Raw genomic sequence first — 21595 nt, 5'->3', positions numbered from 1 at the left:
ACCGCTCTCACTATCTCTGCCAAACAGACATTGGACTGCCACCTGGGAACAGCAAACAAGCTTCACCGCGGGGTACATCCAGGTCTTGTTATGATAAAGTAGTGCACAGTAACCAAACCAGGCAGACCCGTGATACCTGGGATGACCTCTGTGGTGAGGATGGGTGGCAGCCACCACCAGGGGCCTAACGCTAGAGCTGGCTGCATATGGATCCAGAGACACACTGAGAGCAATATGTGGCTGTGGTTCCCAGGGCAATGGGTCTGGGCCAGTTGGTCTGGCAACTAAGAGACAGATTTTTTTTCTTTTTAATTGGAATCATACCACCTCAGGCTGTTGTAACAGGGCAGGCCACCCCCCAAGCAACCCCTGATGGCTAGGGATGTCTCTGCCACGCCCGGCCTCAGTTTCCCCTCTAAACCACCTCAATAACTCACAAAAGGCTTTCATGAGTCCTCATAACAAAAGCTCCCCTTGGGGTTTGGCTTATTAGTGTAAAGTTCAAAATAATTCAAACGGTCCTCAAAGTCCCAAAATACAGCAAACAGCCACTCCTAGGCCTCTCCTGCCTGGAGTTCTTTCACAGACCTCGGCCTGTCTTAGCCAAAGCTCTGTGAGATCAGCAGATAAAACCCCCTCTGCTGTTCCCCTTGTTTTGTAAGCTCCCTGCAGGAACTGCCCGTTCTCTGCAGGGCCGGCTCCAGCATTTCTGCCACCCCAAGCAAAAAAAAATTGCTGCGACCGGCGGCGGCAATTGGGGAAAAAAAAAAAAAGCCGCGATCGGCGGTGGCAGTTCAGTGGCAGGTCCTTCGCTCCTAGAGGGAGTGAGGGACCTGCCACCCCCGAATTGCCGCAGGTGCCGCCCCTCTCCCTTGGCTGCCACAAGCACCTGCTTGTTAAGCTGGTGCCTGGAGCCGGCCCTGGATCTCTGTAGTTTCTACCACAACTTCCTGTCTCTGTTTTTTGTTCCCCTCTCTTTAGAGAGGCCAGCTGCCCTCTCTCAGGCCCTATCACAAGGCTGTTAATGAGGTACAGTTAGTCTGGACTGGTTTCCTCTTAAAGGGACCTGGTTCATCTTGTGACAGCAGCCAGGGCCTCTGGTCAGTTCTCCCAAGTTAATAGGGCTCCCATACATCTCACAAGAAGGCTCTCTCCAAACCCCATGGACTGATGTCATGGAGAGTGGGGGGACACAAGGCCCTGCACCCCCGGCTTCCTGTGATTCACTATGACTCTCAGCCAACCAGTAAAGCAGAAGGTTTATTTAGATGACAGGAATACAGTCGAAGAGAGGTCTTGCAGGGACAGACAACAGGACCCCCTCAGTTAGGTCCATCTTGGGGTCCCAGGGCACCCTAGCCCCTTGGGAGGTCAGAGCCCCGTCTGCCTCCCAGCCATGTCACCAGCCAGCCCTGAACTCTCCCTCTAGCCTTTGTTCAGTTTCCCGGGCAAAGGTGTCACCTGGCCTCTAACCCCTTCCTGGGTACTCATGTTATATGCTCAGGTATTCTCCCTTGGCCAGTCTCCCATCCCCCAATGCAGACCATCCTAGCCACATTCCCCTGGCAGCATTCAAAGACCACAGTAAGAACAGTCCCAGTTTGTCACATCTGGCAATGCTAAATCCCAATAAACCCTGAGGTAAATTCTCCACAACCTGAGGGAGTTGTAGGCTCCAGCTTTTTATGTGGAAGAGGCTTCAAGGTGTTCTCCTATCCTGGCTTCTCTCTTGTCTTGCCTGAATGATCCCTGTCAAGCAGCTTTCCCTGTGTATCCATGTCTACGTACAAAGAATGGGCCAGGTTCTGGACTCAGATATAATTTGGAGGCATTTTACTGACTTCATTGCATTTATACTGGTGTAAATGAGATCGGGAACTGGCCAGTTAGTGATATTTGTCACTGGTGAAACTCCATTGGCTTTGGTGGAGTCACACTGGAGATAAATTTGGCCCAATGCACCGATCAGGAACATTGTGTCCTTTGGAATTAAATGGGGGGAAATGGTGTGTGGGTTGCTTATGTAAGCAGGGTCAGCATGAATGCTTCCCTGACAGCTAGCTCGGAGGGGGAGACACTTGGGTGTAGAAAGTTTATGCTCAAATAAATTTGTTAGTCTAAGGTGCCACAAGTACTCCTTGTGCTTTATGTAAATACAGTTTGCTCCTGTTCTGATTACATATTCTGCAACAAGTGATCAACTTTGGCTGGTGTTGGGTACAAATCACTTTAGTACTGAATGCAGGGGTAGTGAAATATGGTTACTAATGTTGTAATTATTGTAGGAATACAGGAAAGCAGGACTGTGCTTAATCTGTCCCAAATGAATGTGCTTAACTTGTCACCCTCAGTTGAAAGAGCCTCGTTAAGTCAGGGGCTCGAATGTCAGAGCCCCATGAAAGTAAGAGAGGTGGGGACTGATATTCCCAGCTAGGAAGGTGTATAGTCTCAAGGGTTCTTGTTAGGCTAGCTTAAGCCATTCCTTCCCACTGTTCAAAAAATAGTGTTAAGTAGGCTTTATTAGGAGTCTCCTTGTTATGCTAAATGCCTAATCAGAGCTGAAATCAGTTGTGGTAGGAGTGCGTTTCTACCTTGCCTGCTAAGAGCTAAAAATCCTTGAGAGTTGATATTACTTGAGATGGGGCAGCCTACAAACTGCTGAAAATTATTAAGAGACTGATGTGCAGACGTTGAGGCCTGTGGCAGCAGGAGGTGACTGACAGTCAGCTGGTGAACGAGTGGCTGGTGTGGTGGAGAGATGCGATGAGCAGCCAGCTAGCAGGGTGGCTGGTCAAGAGACGCAGCGATAACCGTGTGCAGGCAGCCAGCGGAAGCAACAAGCAGGCGGTGGGTGTGAGTGGCCGGCAGAGAGGTGTGGCGAGCGAGTGCCTGAGCAGCGGCGCAAGTAAGATATCTCTTTACCCCACCCAGGGAGGGAGGTGAACTCTGCAGCTGCACCTCTGAACTCTGGGTCTGCACTGACCAAGGACAGCAAATGTGAGTGGGGTGCAGAGAAGTGTCGGACACGTGAAAGGGACTTTTGGGTTGCTGGAGTTAAGACCCTGAGGGGAAAAGGACACTGCCCAACTCACTTGGGGGTAGGTCTTTTGCTCATGGTTTATGTTTATGAACCCTGTTTGCAGTGTTTTCCCAAATTAACGCCGAGTTATTTCCCTCCTTTAATTAAAAGCTTCTTTTCTACACTCAGACTCTGTGCTAGCGAGTGGGGAAGTATTGCCTCTCAGAGGCACCCAGGGATGGTGTGTAAATTTCCCAGGTGACTGGATGGGAGCTTGAGCTGGTTCTGTGTTGTATCAATGGAAAGGAAACCCTGGATATTGAACCCGGCCCTGGTTGCTGCCGGTGCCACCTGGCAGACGGATTACATTTGAAAGATTGTGTGAATGGGGCAACACCTGAAGTTAAAACACTTGGGCAAATGGGTCCATGTAGAGGAGAATAAATCATTTACAGTCCGTCACAGACATTCAGCACTTCTTTCTTATTAAGGCGACATGATGTAACAGTTTGTATTTAGTTAAATGTGTCCGGCCCCAATTTCTCCTGATGCTCAGAGTCTTTGGCTGGGTTTGCTCTGCCTGTAGGTAAGCAGCGTCCCTGATCATGTTGTCTTGCAGCATTTCCTATTGCTCCTCAGGCAGCTCCCGATCTCCGTTTCATCCAGGTAGCAATTGTCAGTACGACAGGAACCGCCTCTGATTAAGCAGCCCAGAATGACAAACTGGCCATTCCCTGAATGCAAAGAAAGGATTCATCTTATACAAATGCAGGATGAAAACTGGTGGGCTCACTGAATGAGGAGTGTAGATCTAATTATAACTGTGTCAAAGACACCACCGGGACAAGAGAATAACTGTGAGCAGTTTCTTAAAGGAGAAAACTTCAGAGATTTGTCAAAGGAAATGGACTGAAATCTTGCTGTAAGGCCCCAGGCCAATAACAAAATAGATATGACGACTTAGGGTAATATGTTCAAAAGTGCCTCAGGGCCAGATTTTTAAAGTTATTTAGGTGCCTAAAAATGCAGAGAGGTGCCTAACTAACCACTGGAAGACAATGGGAGTTAGGGACCTAGGTGCTTTTGAACATCCCAGTAAGACCCTACCTGCATCTTTAAGCCCCTAAATACCTTTAACAATCTGGGCCTAAGTAACTTAGAAGCCCAATACCCATTGACTTTCAATGGAAATCCTCAGCGCCTAAACTACTTTAGAAAATGGGAGTTCGGCTCCTAAGTCATTTAAAAGCTCTTGAAAATTTTATCCTTAAATACTAGAGGCCAGATTCCCCAGTACGCTATGATTGTTTTGTGCTGCTATGGAGATGCAAAGAAGGCATAAACATAGCTCTGCCAGCCAGTTATACTGAGTTTATCACCTCTTTGCATTGCCAGTATGGCAGTAAGAGCACACTGGTGAACCTGGCCCTAACATTCGTTTGAAAGGAAAGAGCCGGGTTCTTAGCAGATGTTCACCGCGGTGCATAACTGAGGATCTGGCACAAAGAATCTTTTTTTCTTCACTTCCCTGCCAAACCCTGAGCTTTGTTGGCAGAAGGAAATGATGAAATCCGTTGGGCCATATCATATGCCTGATGCAGTCAATTGTTCCTGTACCAAATGAGTGAGCTACTGAGTGAGTGGGCTACTAGTAAGTGAGTGGGCTACTATTTTGCAGTCACATTGCCCAGGCATCAGTGACTGCACCAGGCAGTGGAGAATCAAGTCCAGCGCAAAAAGGTTCAGCTAAGGGGTTAGATACCAGCAATGGTGGCTGGGACTAAATACGGACTTGGGTTTTTAATTGTAAAAATAATCATTGTTTCATGCCCTGAGCTGCCACAACTCGGATTGCGATGAGACACCAAAAAAGACGGAGGTTAAAAAATCTAGATGAGAGACTTGAATCGGAAACATTGTCTACCAAGGTGAGAGAGAAATGGTTCGAGTTGGAAAATGTCAGTCATTTAAGAACGTGTGTTTGGTGTATTTCCTACAGGAAACGAGTGTGAACTGAAGGCCATTAGGAACTTTGGAGAAGTCTGGCCTCCGGACTCACCTTTCCAATCTGTTTGAAACTAAATGCCCAGTCCAACAATCAGATCCATGCGGACAGATCCCTGCATCCATGTGGAGTTCCACTGACTTCTCCCACATGGATCCAGTTGCAGGATTGGGGCCTGCATTTGTTCTAACAGGACATGAAGTAAATGACGGTGTAACTGATGGACAACTTCCGTTTAAAAAGGTTTAAAGAAGCAGTGAGATCTCGGTCTGAGACTCAAGGCATTGAAATTGAATCATGGTTAAAGCTCTTACATGTGATGAGGGAAATCCTGGCCCCATTGAAGTCAATGGCAGTTTTGTTATTGATTCGAGGGGATTTCACCCACTATTGCTGATATTTCACTGGTTCTGAGCAGTGCGTGAGCAACTGGGTTCACTTTCTCACTAGATCATTGTGTTCTCTCTCTTACAAGCAATTTACTGTCTCAGACAGAAGACTTTTACCTGGATTGGGCAGGGAGACCAAGAAGAGACCAGCAAAAAGAAGATAAAAGATCTTCATGCTTGACGGTCAACTGGGGTCTCAGGGAATCTGGAGGGGAGAGAAATAACGAGATTGGAAGTGAAGCTTTTTAAATGACGAAGGCGAAAAGCCTGTTTATATATACTGAGGTGTCTAAAGGCAGCCGGAGCATGGGATCTACACTAATTGATCTCTAATTGGACTGAGCTCTTTGCTTTTTAATTGAATTTGACTCAGTGGCTCTTAAAAATGTCCTCCGCTCTTAAGAAGAAAAGGAGTAGCAGCTGGAAGCCTGGCTTTACCAATGATAGAACAAACGGTTAATAACAACAATATGGTCCACTTTTTCCACTCCAAATCCTTTTAAAAAACACCCTGGACTGTTCTCAAGGAGGATTTGTGTGTAAATTATTCACATTGCGTCACATAAGAATAATAAAGTTCTATGGCACAACATACTTATGAAGAAGAGGACAACCAATGACAGCCTGCAAGCGTTCATGGCACATGGAGTTTCACTTATTATCGATTCTGAGTTCCCTCCGGGTCACAATAATAGAGAGCACTGAGTCAAGATTCCAGCCTCAGTTCTGTCGCCCATTGAAGTGAATGGGAGCCTTTTCACTAGGGATGGTTGGGGACTGGTTTTCCTGGCCCGTGAGCATTTTAAAGATTTCAAAAATTGTCTCCCATCTTGATAAAAAGTCAAAATCTTGAAAATGTTCATGAACCCAAAATCCCCAAAACATTTTGGGTTGGGCCAGTAAAACGTTTCATTTTGATCATTTCAAAATGTTTAATTTTTATTTCAATCTTAAATTATTTAGTTTTACATTTTTTTACTGTAAAATAACATAATTGTGAAATGACAAGTGGTTTTGACCTGAAAGACAGCACTTCACCCCCCCCCAAAGTTTCAAAACATTCCATTTTGACAATTTTGAAACATTTTTTTTCAATTTTTTTTGAAACGTGAAATTCATCAAAACCGACCCGTTCCCAAAGACAGTTTTGGTTTCAACAAACCTGCATTTTCCAATGAAAAAATGTTTCATTGAAAAATTCCCAGCCTGCTCTACTTTCATAGACTCATAGACTCATAGACTTTAAGGTCAGAAGGGACCATTATGATCATCTGGTCTGACCCCCTTTCCACTGACTTCAAGGTGCATTGGATTAGGCTCTGTGACAGCTAAATTAAGCTATATGCAAATATCATTGCACAGGTGTGTCCTGGGAAGGGTACTCACAGAGCACCCATAGAAGTCAATGAGAGCCTTTCCATTGATTTCAGTGGGCTTCAGATCAGGCCCCATAACAGTGCAGAGTGCAGATGTGGAACATCTGTCTGTCTCCTGAACAGGAGCACTCTGGCCATCTTCAGCAAGGAGTCCACCCACCATAATTGCCCCTGAAACAGAGATGGCTTCTGAGAGCCCTTATTCATCCTGGTAAACACTCATATGAATTGACCCATTGGCTTCAATGGGACTACTTGCATAAGAGCTTATTTGTGTATCTCAGTGTTGCACAATCCATCCCAGAACAATTATCCTGTCTCTTGTCCCGGGGGTGGGATGCTGGCAGTAGACTAGAACCGAGCTTAGCTGGGGGTGATCTGGCTGTGGGACCAGTGTATTCAACAATGGAGATCGGGGGATCTCTTTTTAAGTTTTCCTCACCATCTTCCCTAGGCATTGCTCCCTCTGCTTTTCTTTGCCTACTGCCTTGTTTGTCTTGCTCTCTCTCCAAATGGTCTACTCACAGGAGGGAGGAGCAGAAGCTAGTAGAGCAGTCACTGTCCATGCACACTGTGACGTTACAGTCTATATGATTTTATAAAAATATGCTAATGAGTGAATATAATGTAACTGGAATATGCTTCATGCAAAAGGTCTCTTGTAAGGTATCATTACAAAGCTTATAATCTACTGAGTGTGATCATCGTATTTGTGTAAAGGTAGCACTCTTCTATCTAAAACTAGAAATATAAAGTATAACTCTGAGGGCCTATTGTAATTATGCAAAGGGTGGGCCATTAATGGTGGTCTGGAATCTTGATGACTCCCATTAATCAGGACAATTGACTGATTGGCTCTGTTTGCAGGCAGGCCTTCCCGTGAGTCAGGCTGGGAGGAATGAAGGCTTGGGGTCTTGCAGTGACATGTGAGCATGTCACCTGAACTGGAATCCATCTTTAACCTGGTGTTTTTCCATTGAGAAGAAGGGGGTGGGAACCCAGAGGGACAAAGGATTCCTGCCTTATGCAAAAGATATATATAAGTGGGTGGAACAGAGAAAGAGAGGAGCCATCATGAAGAATCCCCTAGCTATCACCTGAGCTGGAACAAGAGCTGTACCAGGGGAAAGAATTGTGCCCAGGCCTGGAAGATGTCCAGTCTGAGAAAAAACTTACTGAAGCATCTCTGAGGATGAGATTATCTGTATTCAGTCTAATTAGACATAGATTTGCTTGTTTTATTTTATTTTGCTTGGTAACCTACTTTGTTCTGTCTGTTACTACTTGGAACCACTTAAATCCTACTGTCTGTATTTAATAAAATCACTTTTTACTTATTAATTAACTCAGAGTATGTATTAATACCCGAGGGAGCAAACAGCTGTGCATATCTCTCTATCAGTGTTAGAGAGGGGGAACAATTTATGAGTTTACCTTTATAAGCTTTATACAGGGTAAACGGATTTATTTGGGTTTAGATCCCATTGGGAGTTGGGCATCTGAGTGTTAAAGACAGGAACACTTCTGTTAACTGCTTTCAGGTAAACCTGCAGCTTTGGGGGCAAGTAATTCAGACCCTGGGTCTTTGTTGAAGCAGACGGGAATGTCTGGCTTAGCAAGACAGGGTGCTGGGTTCCCAAGCTGGCAGGGAAAGCAGGAGCAGAGGTAGTCTTGGCACATCAGTTGGCAGCTCCCAAGGGGGTTTCTGTGATCCAACCCATCACACACACCACTTTGGGTATTGGCATATGAGGGCTGAGTCTCTCTGTCTCTTTAATTGTACTGTCGCAGCAGGAGGTTAGCTCTTCTTTAAGCTATGCTCAGTGCCCACCCTGGTCCACCCCAGAAAAGGGAAGGGGACATATGGTATACATACTTGCCTGCCTACAAGGGTAACTCTTGGATCTGTGTCATACCATCAGCAGATGGAAGCTGGAGGCTAACCCTAGACTAGGGTGGAGACTTGAGCTCCACTGGGACTGCTCTCCCTGTGAATGGTGATTGTGTAATAGAGGTTTGATTCTCCCCCAGCAGATTGCTTGTGTGGTCTAGTGGTTAGAGCACCTGAGTGGCTATCAGCAGATGTTGGTTCTGGTCTTGACTCTACCCTTGATTTTTGATGAGACTGTAAACAAGTCACGTGGAGCCCCACTCAGGAAATCCACACCAAATGACAATGACCATTCTGTGAAGTTTCAGTTTTATTCCTTTCAAGACAGAAGAAATGATACTTAAAGTGGGTGTGTAGCAGATAATTACCAGATGTCAATGGTTACAATGCTTATACCACACATTAGGATTGAATAATTCCTAGTCTAGTTACAACGTTTCCTAGGAAGCGGCAGTAAAAGCAAAAAGCACAAAATGATCCCACGGCACCCACAAATCAGGTATTCTGGTAGATAAAAAATAGGGCTGTCAAGAGATTAAAAAAATTAATCACCACTAATCATGTGATTAAAAAATTAATCACAATTAATTGCGTGATTAATCGCACTGTTAAACAATAATATAATACCATCTATTTAAATATTTTTGGACATTTTCTGCATTTTCAAATATATTGATTTCAATTACAACACAGAATACAAAATGTATAGTGCTCGCTTTCTATTTATTTTCTATTTATTTTTAATACAAATATTTGCACTGTAAAAAACAAAAGAAATAGTATATTTCAATTCACCTGAAACAAGTACTGTAGTGCAATCTCTTTATCACGAAAGTTGAACTTACAAATGTCAAATTATGTACAAAAAAACCTGCATTCAAAAATAAAACAATGTAAAATTTTAGAGCTTACAAGTCCACTCAGTCCTACTTCAGGCAATCATTCAGACAAACAAGTTTGATTACATTTACAGGGGATAATGGTGCCCACTTCTTGTTTACAATGTCACCTGACAGTGAGAACAGGCGTTCGCATGGCACTGTTGTAACCGGCGTCGCAAGATATTTATGTGCCAGATGCGCTAAAGATCCATATGTCCATGCTTCAACCACCATTCCAGAGGACATGCGTCCATGCTGATGATGGGTTTTGCTTGATAACAATCCAAAGCAGAGTGGACCGATGTATGTTCATTTTCATCATCTGAGTCAGATGCCACCAGCAGAAGGTTGGTTTTCTTTTTTGGTGGTTCGGGTTCTGTAGTTTCCTCATCAGTGCTGCTCTTTTAAGACTTCTGAAAGTATTCTCCACACCTCGTCCCTCTCAGATTTTGGATGGCACTTCAGATTCATACAATTCTCCCTCAAGGAGTTCAGTCACAAATTTAATTAATGCACTATTTTTTTAACAAACATCATCAGCATGGAAGCCTGTCCTCTGGAATGGTGGCTGAAGAATGAAGGGGCATACGAATGTTTAGCATATCTGGCATGTAAATACCTTGCAATGCTGGCTACAAAAGTGCCATGCGAATGCCTGTTCTCACTTTCAGGTGACATTGTAAATCAGAAGCGGGCAGCATTATCTCCTGGACACGTAAACAAACTTGTTTTGTCTTAGTGATTGGCTGAACAAGAAGTAGGACTGAGTGAACTTGTAGGTTCTAATATTTTTGAGTGCAGTTATGTGACAAAAAAAAATCTACATTTGTAAGTTACACTTTCACGATAGTTGCCCGGGGCTGGCAAGGACCACTGGGGATATACTGTATTTTTAATCCTGGCCTGCCCTGTGATAAGCAGAGGTGAGGAACGACTATGTAACTGTGCCCATCATAGGTGTGGCCACCCCATAATGCCCCCTTGTGCTCCAGTATCACACTGCTCGCACCCCCTGCCTCAGTTTCTCCTTGCCTCAGGACCCCTTAAGAACTCCATACAGTCCAAAGACCTAAGATAAAATGCCTCTGCTGGGGTTTTACCCTATTAAGTCCAGATACACTTGAAAGGAAGTCTTTCTTCCACTCAGACTCCAAGCCACTCTGGCCTGTAGTCTCTCCCCTCAGGTTCAGGGCTGAACAACCCTCTTTCTTGGGGCCTGTGTTTCTGAGTCGTGGCCTCCCTGGCTCCTAGAGTCTTCAGAAGCTGGGAATGGGCGACAGGGGATGGATCACTTGATGATTACCTGTTCTGTTCACTCCCTCTGGGGCACCTGGCATTGGCCACTGTTGGAAGACAGGATACTGGGCTAGATGGACCTTTGGTCTGGCCCAGTATGGCCATTTTTATGTTCTCTTGGAGTCAGCATTGCTCAGCTCTCCTTTCTTTGGCCTGTCTTTCTGGGCTTTCAGCAATTCCTTCAGGCACCCTTTTGGCAGCTCTCTATGTAATTCTTTCCCTTTGTTCCCTGACCTGACAAAGGTCCATGGGTAACAGTCCTTCCCCTGCTGCTGTCCAGAGCAGTGGCCTCCAGGTTCCTCTGGCTTAACAGACAATCCATGCATGGACAATCCAGGAAGTTTTTGAAGAGTTCTGGGGACAACTTCCTGGTACAAAGTGCTGGAGGAACCAACTAGGGGCCGTGCTCCTCTTGACCTGCTGCTCACAAACAGGGAAGAATTGGTAGGGGAAGTAGAAGTGGGTGGCAATCTAGGCGGCAGTGACCATGAGATGGTTGAGTTCAGGATCCTGACAGAAGGGAGAAAGGAGAGCAGCAAAATATGGACCCTGGACTTCAGAAAAGCAGACTTTGACTCCCTTTGGGAACTGATGGGCAGGATCCCCTGGGAAGCTAATATGAGGGGGCAAGGAGTCCAGGAAAGCTGGCTGTATTTTAAAGAAGCCTTATTGAGGGTACAGGAACAAACCATTCTGAAATTCAGAAAGAATAGCAAATATGGCAGGCGATCAGCTTGGCTTAACAGTGAAATCTCCGGTGAGCTTAAACACAAAAAGGAAGCTTACAAGAAGTAGAAATTCGGACGAATGACTAGGGAGTGTATAAAAATATTGCTAGAGCATGCAGGGGTGTAGTTAGGAAGGCTAAGGCACAATTGGAGTTGCAGGTAGCAAGGGGTGTGAAGGGTAACAAGAAGGGTTTCTACAGGTATGTTAGCAACAACAAGAAGGTCAGGGAAAGTGTGGGACCCTTACTGAATGGGGAAGGCAACATAGTGACAGATGATGTGGAAAAAGCTGAAGTACTCAATGCTTTTATTGTCTCGATCTTCACAGACAAGGTCAGCTCCCAGATGGCTGCATTGGGCACTACAGTATGGAGAGGAGGTGAGCAGCCCTCAGTGGTGAAAGAACAGGTTAAGGACTATTTAGAAAAGCTGGACGTGCACAAGTCCCTGGGTCCAAATCTAATGCATCCAAGGGTGCTGAGGGAGTTGGCTGATGTGATTGCAGAGCCATTGGCCATTATTTTGAAAATTCGTGGTGATCAAGGGAGGTCCCGGACGACTGGAAAAAGGCAAATATCGTGCCCATATTTTAAAAAGGGAAGAAAGAGAACCCGGGGAACTACAGACCTGTCAGCCTCACTTCAGTCCCCGGCAATATCATGGAGCAGGTCCTCAAGGAATCCATTTTGAAGCACTTGGAAGAGAGGAAGGTGATCAGGAACAGTCAACATGGATTCACGAAGGGCAAATCTGGGTAACCAGGCTGGTCCACCTTTCTCCTAGCTCTCTCTGAAGCAGGGATTCCCTACCAAGGCAGGTTGGGATAGCTGCCCAGGATGCACTGGTACAAACCCAGTCAGGCAGCATGGTAGGTGTAGACACAGAAACATGACTGTGTTGTGAAAACAGCTGCTGTGTGGGACCATGTTTGTAGTCAGATGAGAGTATCACAAATGAGGTATTAGATACCTGGCTGTATTTGTATTAGTTTGCTGGTATGAGGGACGAAGACTTGTCCAGTGGCTGGGGTGCTAACCTGGGACAGCAAAGGCTGGTGTTCAAGTCCCCGCACCACCACAGACTTTCTGTGTCACTCAGGGAATGTCTCCAGTGTGACTGGAGCATGTGTCGACCCACCTGAGCTAGCTTGGGTACCAACAGCAGTGAAACTGCAGTCGCATGGGCTAGCCACACAAGTACAAGCCTCCAGGGAACCTGGGTATGCAATTCAGAGGCAAGCCCATGCTTCCATAGCTTCATTGCTACCGTTATTCGAGCTCGTCTTTCCCGAACCAGTGTTGATATGTCTACATAAGCTACAATCACATTACGTTTCTGTGCCTTGACTTTCCAGGATCCCATCAGCGGGTCTTCTGCAGCTTCTAGGGCCCCGGGCTGGGACGCAGTGGAGTGGGAGGGCCTGCATCCCCCCTGCCACCCAACTCGTGGGTGACCGTCTCCCCCTCTCCTCAGGCCCTTCGGAGCCAGGGTCTGGCTTAGTGCTTCATTGTTTGCTCAGCCTCTGCCTGAGGGCCTGAGCCACAAACTCTGTATTGCCCCGCCTTGACCCAGGGCCTGGTCCTCCTGAACGTACTTGTTTCCTCAGCCCTGCCTGCGAGCCTGAGCCACGGACTCTCTGCTGCCCGCCCTAACCCAGAGCCTGAGCTTATTGCCTGGCGGTTTGCTCCGTCCCTGTCTAAAGACCAGAATGTAGGACTCGCTACCGCCCGCCAACCGGGCGTGAGTAACTATTGTTTTGCCTCTACCGCTGCCGTGGCAGGAGACCCCGCGGCCAGACTAGTTCCCCGAAGTAACCAGAAGGATGTAGCGAGGTGGTGTGGTTCCCCACCGCCCTGGAGAGGGACGAGCTCCGGCCGAAGCCTTCTACAGGGCCTGATTCTCATTCACACTAAGACCACTGTATCCCGCTCTACCAGCGAAAAGAGTCTCCAACGTAGGAGTCAAACATATTTCCACCTACACTAAAGCCACTTCACAAGCCCAGAATGAAATCTATGATCTCTATGAAGAATAAGAGAGAAACATTCATGCCCCTGTAGGAATGCAATATTTATTAAATACTATTATTATTAGTATTTATTATTATTAAGGAAATGTAATGTAACAGTATATGGTTAATTAAAGAAGAAGAGCAGAGGTTTCGGTGGCTGTTGAAATGGGATTCCTTCAGCACAGCATCATCTCTTAATCCCGGCAGCATACCATGGTATGATGGTAGCAGGTGCCGATCTGCACTTCACCATCATCGCAGTCATCGTATCGGCATGTCCCGCCTCTCTGTAGGCAATGGTTGAGATATCGAGTCACCCGCTGGCCATTTGCTGCACAAAGAAGAGAGCTGTGTTTGCAGTTGCAAATGCAGGGCAATATCAGTTGTGACGTGTGGTCAAAAGCGCACTGATGGTGGGAAAAGACTTAATCCGATGTGCTAGAAAGACTCACCAGCCCAGACCAATGTCCATTGAACTCTTCCCAGTGACGTCAAGGGGCTCTGGAGCAGACCACAAGTCAGATCTTTCATAAAGACCATCAGACCAGACCAGGAGAAATTTAAACCAGAGGGAAGATTCTCCCAGTAGGGCAATAGATTAGGAGTCAGGAGACCTGGGCTCTATTCCCAGCACTGCCATTGACCTTCTGCACATGTGCCTAAATATTTTGCCTACATTTTGGGGAAGCTCAGACCCTAATCCAGACTTTGCACTTGGACAGAACCGTCTCTAGTTCTGGGTCAGCCAGGGATTGATTTTCAAGTGAATTCCCTCCCTGCCTCCCTCTCCAAAGCTTTTGGGAGGAAGTTGTGGTTCTGGGTTGAAGTCATGTGACACTGAGTGATTATCACTCAAACCCACAGTGAGCACTGAGGGTGAATCCTGGCTCCAGTGACGTCAAAAGGAATTTTGCAATTGACTTCAATGGGGCGAGGATTTCACCCCCTGAGTTTCACTTTAATTCTCCATTGGAACCTGAAATTCAAAGTGAAAATCAGGGGGACTGATCTCCTGCAAAGCTAACCCTCATTTGGGAACCGACACAACCAAGTTTGGCACGGCTCCAATATTTACATCTTACCTGAAGTGGCCAGGGAGATCCCTAAGAGAACAAGCAGAAGGTAGAGAATCCTCATGGTCTGTGGTCAGCTGGAATCACAGGGAAACTGGAGAGAGGAGACAGAAAGACAAAACCGACACTCAGGTACATATCCACAGGTGCAGTATAAACAGCCCGACAGAAAGAGAGATACAGAGACAGATAAGTGATGAATGGATAGAAAATGAAGCTGAGGTTCCTTGAAAGATGATCACAGATCTCCAAATTGACACAATTTTCCCAGTAAACCATAATGGATCCTGGTCCAGGACTTGGTCTCCTGGGAGCTATAGTAATACAAATAATAAGAATAAGAATCTTCTTCTCATTTAAATCTCTCTTGTTTCCGCCTTGATGCCGACAACAACAGTCAACAATTGTCATGGTCTAATATCTGCATGTTTCCCACTTTCATATGAAGGCCAACCCCTCCCCCATCTCCCACCCACAGCACCACCCAGGCATCCATGTGCCCAAATTTGTTGCATCACCTGTTCTGTCCCCAGGTTGATTGTAAGCTCCTGGGATCAGGTGTCCTTAGCACATCTGTGGGTGCTCTCAAACCACACCAATAGGGGAAGCAGATACAAATGAATGAAATGAACTGAGCTTGAGTTACCTGATACTTACAGCTCAACACCCCTCAGACTTGCTTCAAACCAAAGGCTCAGTTGGCAACAACAGATCCACTCCCAGCTGCTGTGGCTGGCTAGGGGTCAGCTGCTCCCCACAAAAACTGCAGAGAAGAGAAACGAGAGAGCTACTGATACTGGGTTCCTTAAGAGATAAAGACAAAGAGCCCTTGAGTTCAGACAGAGTTTTCCTTCAAAAGCTTATGGCATTAGGGGGAGAGGGCATAGAGCCATTGAATTATCTGGAGCCTACTGTACAGCACTGCTCTCACCCTGTGGCTGTGCCCACAGCAGTGCCCACAGTGCCTCTGCCAACCACTTGTTTGGAACCTTATTATTACAAAGAAGAATAAAATCCTGTCTTGTGATTGGCTGAAAAGATTCATGTGAAAATTCTAGAATCCCTCTCCATTGTTTGTTTACAATAGGCTCAGCTACCTGCTGGAGTATTATTAGCCAATCAGATTGCATATATAAATATCTCCATCCTGAGTGGCTGCAACAGAGTTTAGCGCTATTCATCACTTATTAGCTTCTCGGAGGCACAAACACATTTCTGCTTTCTGGCTGGCTTATCATAAGTAACTATTTTTTCCCTGGAGTTATAGATTCATAGATTCCTAGGCCATAAGGGATCATTGTGATCATCTAGTCTGACCTCCTGTCCAGGGCCGGCTCCGGGCACCAGCTTAACAAGCAGGTGCTTGGGGCGGCCAAGGGAGAGGGGCGGTATCTGTGGCAATTCGGGGGCGGCAGGTCCCTCACTCTCTCTAGGAGCGAAGGACCTGCCGCTGAATTGCCGCCGCTGATCGCGGCTTTTTTTTTTTTTGCGTGGGGCAGCAGAAATGCTGGAGCCGGCCCTGCTCCTATCTAAGGTCTGGTCTACACTAACCCCCCAATTCGAACTAAGGTACGCAACTTCAGCTACGTGAATAACGTAGCTGAAGTCGACGTACCTTAGTTCGAACTTACCGCGGTCCATACGCGGCAGGCAGGCTCCCCCGTCGAGTCCGCGTACTCCTCGCACCGAGCAGGATTACCAGAGTCGACGGCGAGCACTTCTGGGTTTGATTTATCTCGTCCAGACAAGACACGATAAATCGAACCCAGAAGTTCGATTGCCTGCCGCCGAACCAGCGCGGTAAGTATAGACAAGCCCTAACACAGGCCAGAGAACCAGCCTGAAATAACTCCTGTTTGAACTGGAGCACATCTTTAAAAGAAAAACCCAGTCTTGATTTAAAAATTGCCAGTGATGGAGATTCTATCACAATTCTTGCAAATTGTTCCAGTGATTACTAACCCTTATTTAATTACCATGACTTCTAACTGCAAGTCCTTTTTAGAGTATTAGTTTTCAAGAAAAAACAGTTGTGTTTAAGAAATGGGTAGCCAGGATTTAGTGATCTCCAGAGGTTCCCATTTAAAAAACCCAACACATAAAGAATGTATGTACAGCTGCAATCCTTATGCTTATTTCAATGAACATCCTGATTCTCCTCTGACTTACAACAGCACCTAGAGTCATGTAATTATGTCAGAATCTCAGCTTCCATCTTAAAAAAGTAACTCTCTAGACGTCATGGCTGTGAAGAAAAACTTAAAAACGTGGCCTGAGTGTAACTGATGTGGTGATGTCTGCCTGAGTCTGCAGAGAGCCTGAAACAACAGCTTTGGGAGATGTGAACTACACAATGCTTTTCAATGTAGCATTAATGTCAAGATTCACTTCTCAGGGGGGTTGGGAGGAAAGGGGAGGGGACAGCTAAAACCAGTCCACTACACCAGGGGTTCTCAACCTTTTTCTTTCTGAGGCCTCCACCCCCAACATGCTTTAAAAACTCCACGGCCCACCTGTGCCACAACAACTGTTTTTCTGCATATAAAAGCCAGGGCCGGTGTTAAGGGATAGGAAGCAGGGCAGTTGTCTGGGGCCCATGCCACAGGGGGCACCGTGAAGCTATGTTGCTCAGGCTTCGGCTTCAGCCCCGGCTGATGGGGTTCAGGGCCCCGGGCTGCAGTCCCACATGGTGGGATTTCGGCTTTCTGCCCTGGGCCCCAGCAAGTCTAATGCCGGCCCTGCTTGATGGACCCCCTGAAACCTGCTCGTGGCCCTCCAGGGGGCCCCAGGCCCCTGGTTGAGCACAACTGCACTAGACCATGCAGCCTCCTGGGTAGCTTGAGGCCTGTACCCAGCATTCTGCCTTCCACAAATACCTACTGAGAGGGCATCTTCCTAGTGCAGGGGGACTGCCTTTGCTTCCAACGCACACTGGTCAGACTCAGCAGGGTGGTCCTCCTGCCCCCAGACCTACTCCCCCACTTCTCCTATGATACCCTTGCTGGTCCCAACCCCCCCAAGGTTGTGTGCAATCAGCCCCAGGCACCCCAGCAGTTGGCAGTGACAGATGTGTACCCTGGTGATGCAATGTGGCACAGAGGTACTTATGCCACCTGGTGAGGCAATTCCACTGGGCTGTTTCCTGGGAATTCTTCCCCCAACCCCTGGGCACCAGGAGGCATCCTAGGCTGTGGCTGGATAGCCTGGCCACTCCGTCTGCCTGAAGTGTTGCCAGACTGGGGCCAAGGCTGCTGCTGCAGGATCCCCTCCTTCAGCACTGCAGGATGGTCCTAACATCATCACCTGCTCCTCTGCCTGCATCTCTTTGTGCCAGTAAAGAACCCACACAAAGTTCTCCCAAGAAGGACCACACAAAATGCTCTGTGCCAGGAACATTTGAGGCACCAGAATACTCTGTATGCACGATAACCCTTCCCCATGTTATCTCGTGAGCTTCCCGCCACAGAAAGAAAATGTCAACAACCCGGGAAAGCCCATGAATAATAAGTGGTTATTTATCAGCTGGGTTTGAGCTGAAAAATCATTAGTGACACCAGCAAAATAATTATGGGCCTGGAGGGACAATGAATGTGGACATTAATTGAATTATGAAGTCAATATATTGTGAAGTCAAAAGTGCCTATGTGGCTAAAGCCCATTGACTTCAGCGGGAGTTAGGTGTGTCAGCACTTTTCAGACCCCCAGTAAATATCTAGCTGCATCCTTAGGTGTCTAAATACCTTTAAAAATCTGGCCCCATATCCTCAGCTGCAAACTGACCTAGCTCCATGAAGTTGGCCCCAAGCATTGTTCCATATTCTCTTATTTCCTTCACTGTTACCTCCACTGTGGCCAGACATTTCTGACATGTAACTTTTTATTTGAAATGACTCCAATTAGCGGGAGTAGGCGTTCTGGGAAGGCCGGCAGAGCAGCGGCGTTGGGCAGATATGATCATTAGCCGGCGCCCAATGAGGTAGATCAAGGAAATGTCTTGACATGTCACATGACTGTTTTCAGCCAATCGTGAGGCAGGTTTCCTTCTTATACATAACAATAGGTGCTGAATAAGTGGAAGGCTTATAGTATGAGCAGAGTAATGGGGTCAGAGAGACATTAAGGGGTTTTGTGCAGTATCCAGCAAGGTAATCAGAGATTCACTCAGTTATGCTCTTCCCCTGATCTCATGATCTCTACCAGGCAACTCTAATGAATATAGACTCTGGTCCAGTTCCTGCTCCCATTAAAGTCAAGGAGAACTTTGCCATTTAATTTGCCAGGAGCAGGACCTAGCCTTCTATGTTAATCATTAGTAGTGATATTTTCAAAGGTGCTTAAGGGGTTTAGAAGCACAAATTCTAGTGAAATCCACTTTCAGAAATCCCATCTTTAAGAAACTTTATTAACCATCTTGTCGTCTCTCCCCATACAGGAGATACCAACCAGCCATGACCATCCTGCATGTCCTCTTTCCTGTTCTCTTGTTGCTGCTACTGGCAGCTCCAGGTGGGATATAAACATTCGTGCATGATTAAGCCAACATGGGAGTAGTGCTTAGCTATTAGGTGCATTGAAGTCAACGAGAGTCTATGCTCTGATTCTGGGTCCGTCCCATGTAGCACTTTTCCTCCACAAATCTCAAAGTGCTTGACAACGGACTCCCCTTTTTACAGATGGGGGAACTGAGACCGCAGACAGGGCTTGTGCAAAGGCCACACCGCAGGGCATGGCTGGGACACAGGCTGGCTCCCAGCCCAGTGCTCTTGCCACTGCTCCCATCTCCCCAGGCCGTGTTAATGACCAGGGAAATGCCGGCAGGGATTGCAAGTAGAAACGGGGGGTCGTTTTCTGACGGAGCGTCCCATTGGAAAATGTTGCTGAGACAGAACTGAAACGTTCTGCAAGATCACGTCGATTCCGTCAAACCTTCTGACAATTTCCTGCTTGGTTTTTTGCCAGACAATCAGTTTGTGAGCAGGCTTCCTAGGGTCCACTCCTCTCAGGCTGTGTGTGCCTGGCTGGCTGCTGGACTCCCAGGCTGCCCAGTTGCTGACTTGGAGAGCTGCCAGGCTCCCTGGTCTTCCCAGCTCTCCGGCTTCCCGCCTGGTGGGTTGGCATGGAGTTCGGCAGCTCACCTGGCGGGGAGTGTGGGCTTCCAGGCTCTGTGACTCCCCAAGCAGCTGCCTCTCTGGATTCCCTGACTCTCTTTGAGGCAGGGCCTGTGTCTCACTCTGTGTTTGCCCAGCGCCTAGCACAATGACACCCCAACGTTGGCTAATGCTGTAAGTGCTGCTGTAATGGAAATGATTGATATTAGCGTAAATATGTAGTGTGTCCTGTATGAATTAACGAACTGAGGATACTCAGTCCAGTAGCTCACTCTCTGCTTTGTTCTTAAACAAACAACCGGCTCTGTGTAATTTAATTTGAATTACTCTGGAGATAGGCTTCTAGTGAAGTCACTGCGGGTTTGTTCACACACAGAAGTTGCACTGGTTTAACTTAAATACATCTCTACCCCGCTATAACGCTGTCCTCAGGAGCCAAAAAATCTTACCGCGTTATAGGTGAAACCGCGTTATATCGAACTTGCTTTGATCTGCCGGAGTGCGCAGCCCCGCCCCCCCGGAGCGCTGCTTTACCGCATTATATCCGAATTCATGTTATATCGGGTTGCGTTCTATCGGGGTAGAGGTGTAGATACAAATCCCAATTTGGGTAAACGTCTGTGTGGACACACTTATCCTGGTTCCACACTGGCTATATTGGCTGAACTTGCCCCTGTAAAAGCAAAAAACTAAACTGATGTAAACCAGGATTAAACTGATGTAAGGATCCACACATAAAGTTGCCCCAGGTTAAGAAGGTGATTCGAAATCACGCCTTTAGCCAAGCCAGTACAAATCTGTGTGTAGCCCAGGCCTTAGACCTGTGGATCGCACGGTTCATTCCTCCTTTCAGCAATTCTGCACTGATTTCAAGCCTCTTGGTGGTATTGTAGATGCGCCTTATTTAGGCCACGTAGAAAAGTTGAGATGTTGCTAACTTTGCATGTAACTGATCTATGCAACCTTGTGTTTCCCTTGTGCCCCCTCCCATTTCCTCTTGGCTGCCTGCTACAATCACCTGGTCCATCTTAGCCTGGGCCCCTATCCTGCAACTGGATCTAGGCAGACCCTGCACTCATCCAAAGTCTGTTGACTTTGATTGGGGCTCCACAGGGATTCAGAGGTCTGGCAGCTCTCCAGGTCAGCTGCTGGGGAGCCTGCCTGAGAAATTCACATCCACATTTTTCTCCAAGTGGCCATTTCCCCACTCAATAACTACACTGAAGTCTTGATGCAGAATCACTGACTTCTATTCTTGCCAACATTCATGGGGAAGATGTTCCCTTCTGGATGGCTGTTGGCCAATCATCCCAACTCCCATCACCTCGCGCCTGTGAATAAAAACAAACCTCTTCTCTCTGCAGGAGATGGGACCCTTTTACATCTGATAGACTCATTGGCTTGCAAGGTGAAGCATGGCAGGTGCAAGAAAGATTTCTGCTTTCTGAACGAGAGGCGGATTGGGATGTGCATCTTCCGTAGTCGGTTCTGCTGCAGAAGGAAGAAATAAAGAGCCTGCAGACCTGATCGCTAAGGAAGAGCCAGTGGCGAGTTGGAGTCTCTAGGGAGAAGGACGTGGAACAGAAGGGCTGGTGGCAGCAAGAGGAATAATTGCTGATCTCTGTTAGATACAAGCTATTGCTGCTGCTTCTTCCTTTAATTTCAAACAAAACTCAGGGCCGTGAGTGTGTCGTACATTTTCCTCTGCTACTGTTGTAATTATCGTCTAGATAGTCCCAAATTCTGGCTCCCCAGGAAATTTAGGAGCCTGTGACACCTGACTCTGGATCCAGAGATGTATTTTGCAAATGGCCTCAT

The 21595-nt window shown here is 46.9% G+C and overlaps 1 protein-coding gene across 1 annotated transcript in view; it reads left to right on the top strand.

Moving 5' to 3' along the window:
* Window positions 1-21595, top strand: part of LOC128835044 (beta-defensin 103A-like) — a 22791-nt gene extending 1196 nt beyond the window's left edge. Inside the window, exons 2-3 of the mRNA XM_054024354.1 lie at window positions 19102-19175; window positions 21142-21595. Coding sequence (XP_053880329.1) covers window positions 19102-19175; window positions 21142-21287 — 220 coding nt within the window. The 3' untranslated portion in view covers window positions 21288-21595. The remainder of the gene's footprint in view (window positions 1-19101; window positions 19176-21141) is intronic.

The sequence above is a fragment of the Malaclemys terrapin genome, chromosome 3 (genome assembly GCF_027887155.1).
Source record: "Malaclemys terrapin pileata isolate rMalTer1 chromosome 3, rMalTer1.hap1, whole genome shotgun sequence".
NCBI lineage: Eukaryota > Metazoa > Chordata > Testudines > Emydidae > Malaclemys > Malaclemys terrapin.
Note: the sequence above shows the minus strand (reverse complement) of the source record. Positions and strands in the feature narration are given on the sequence as shown.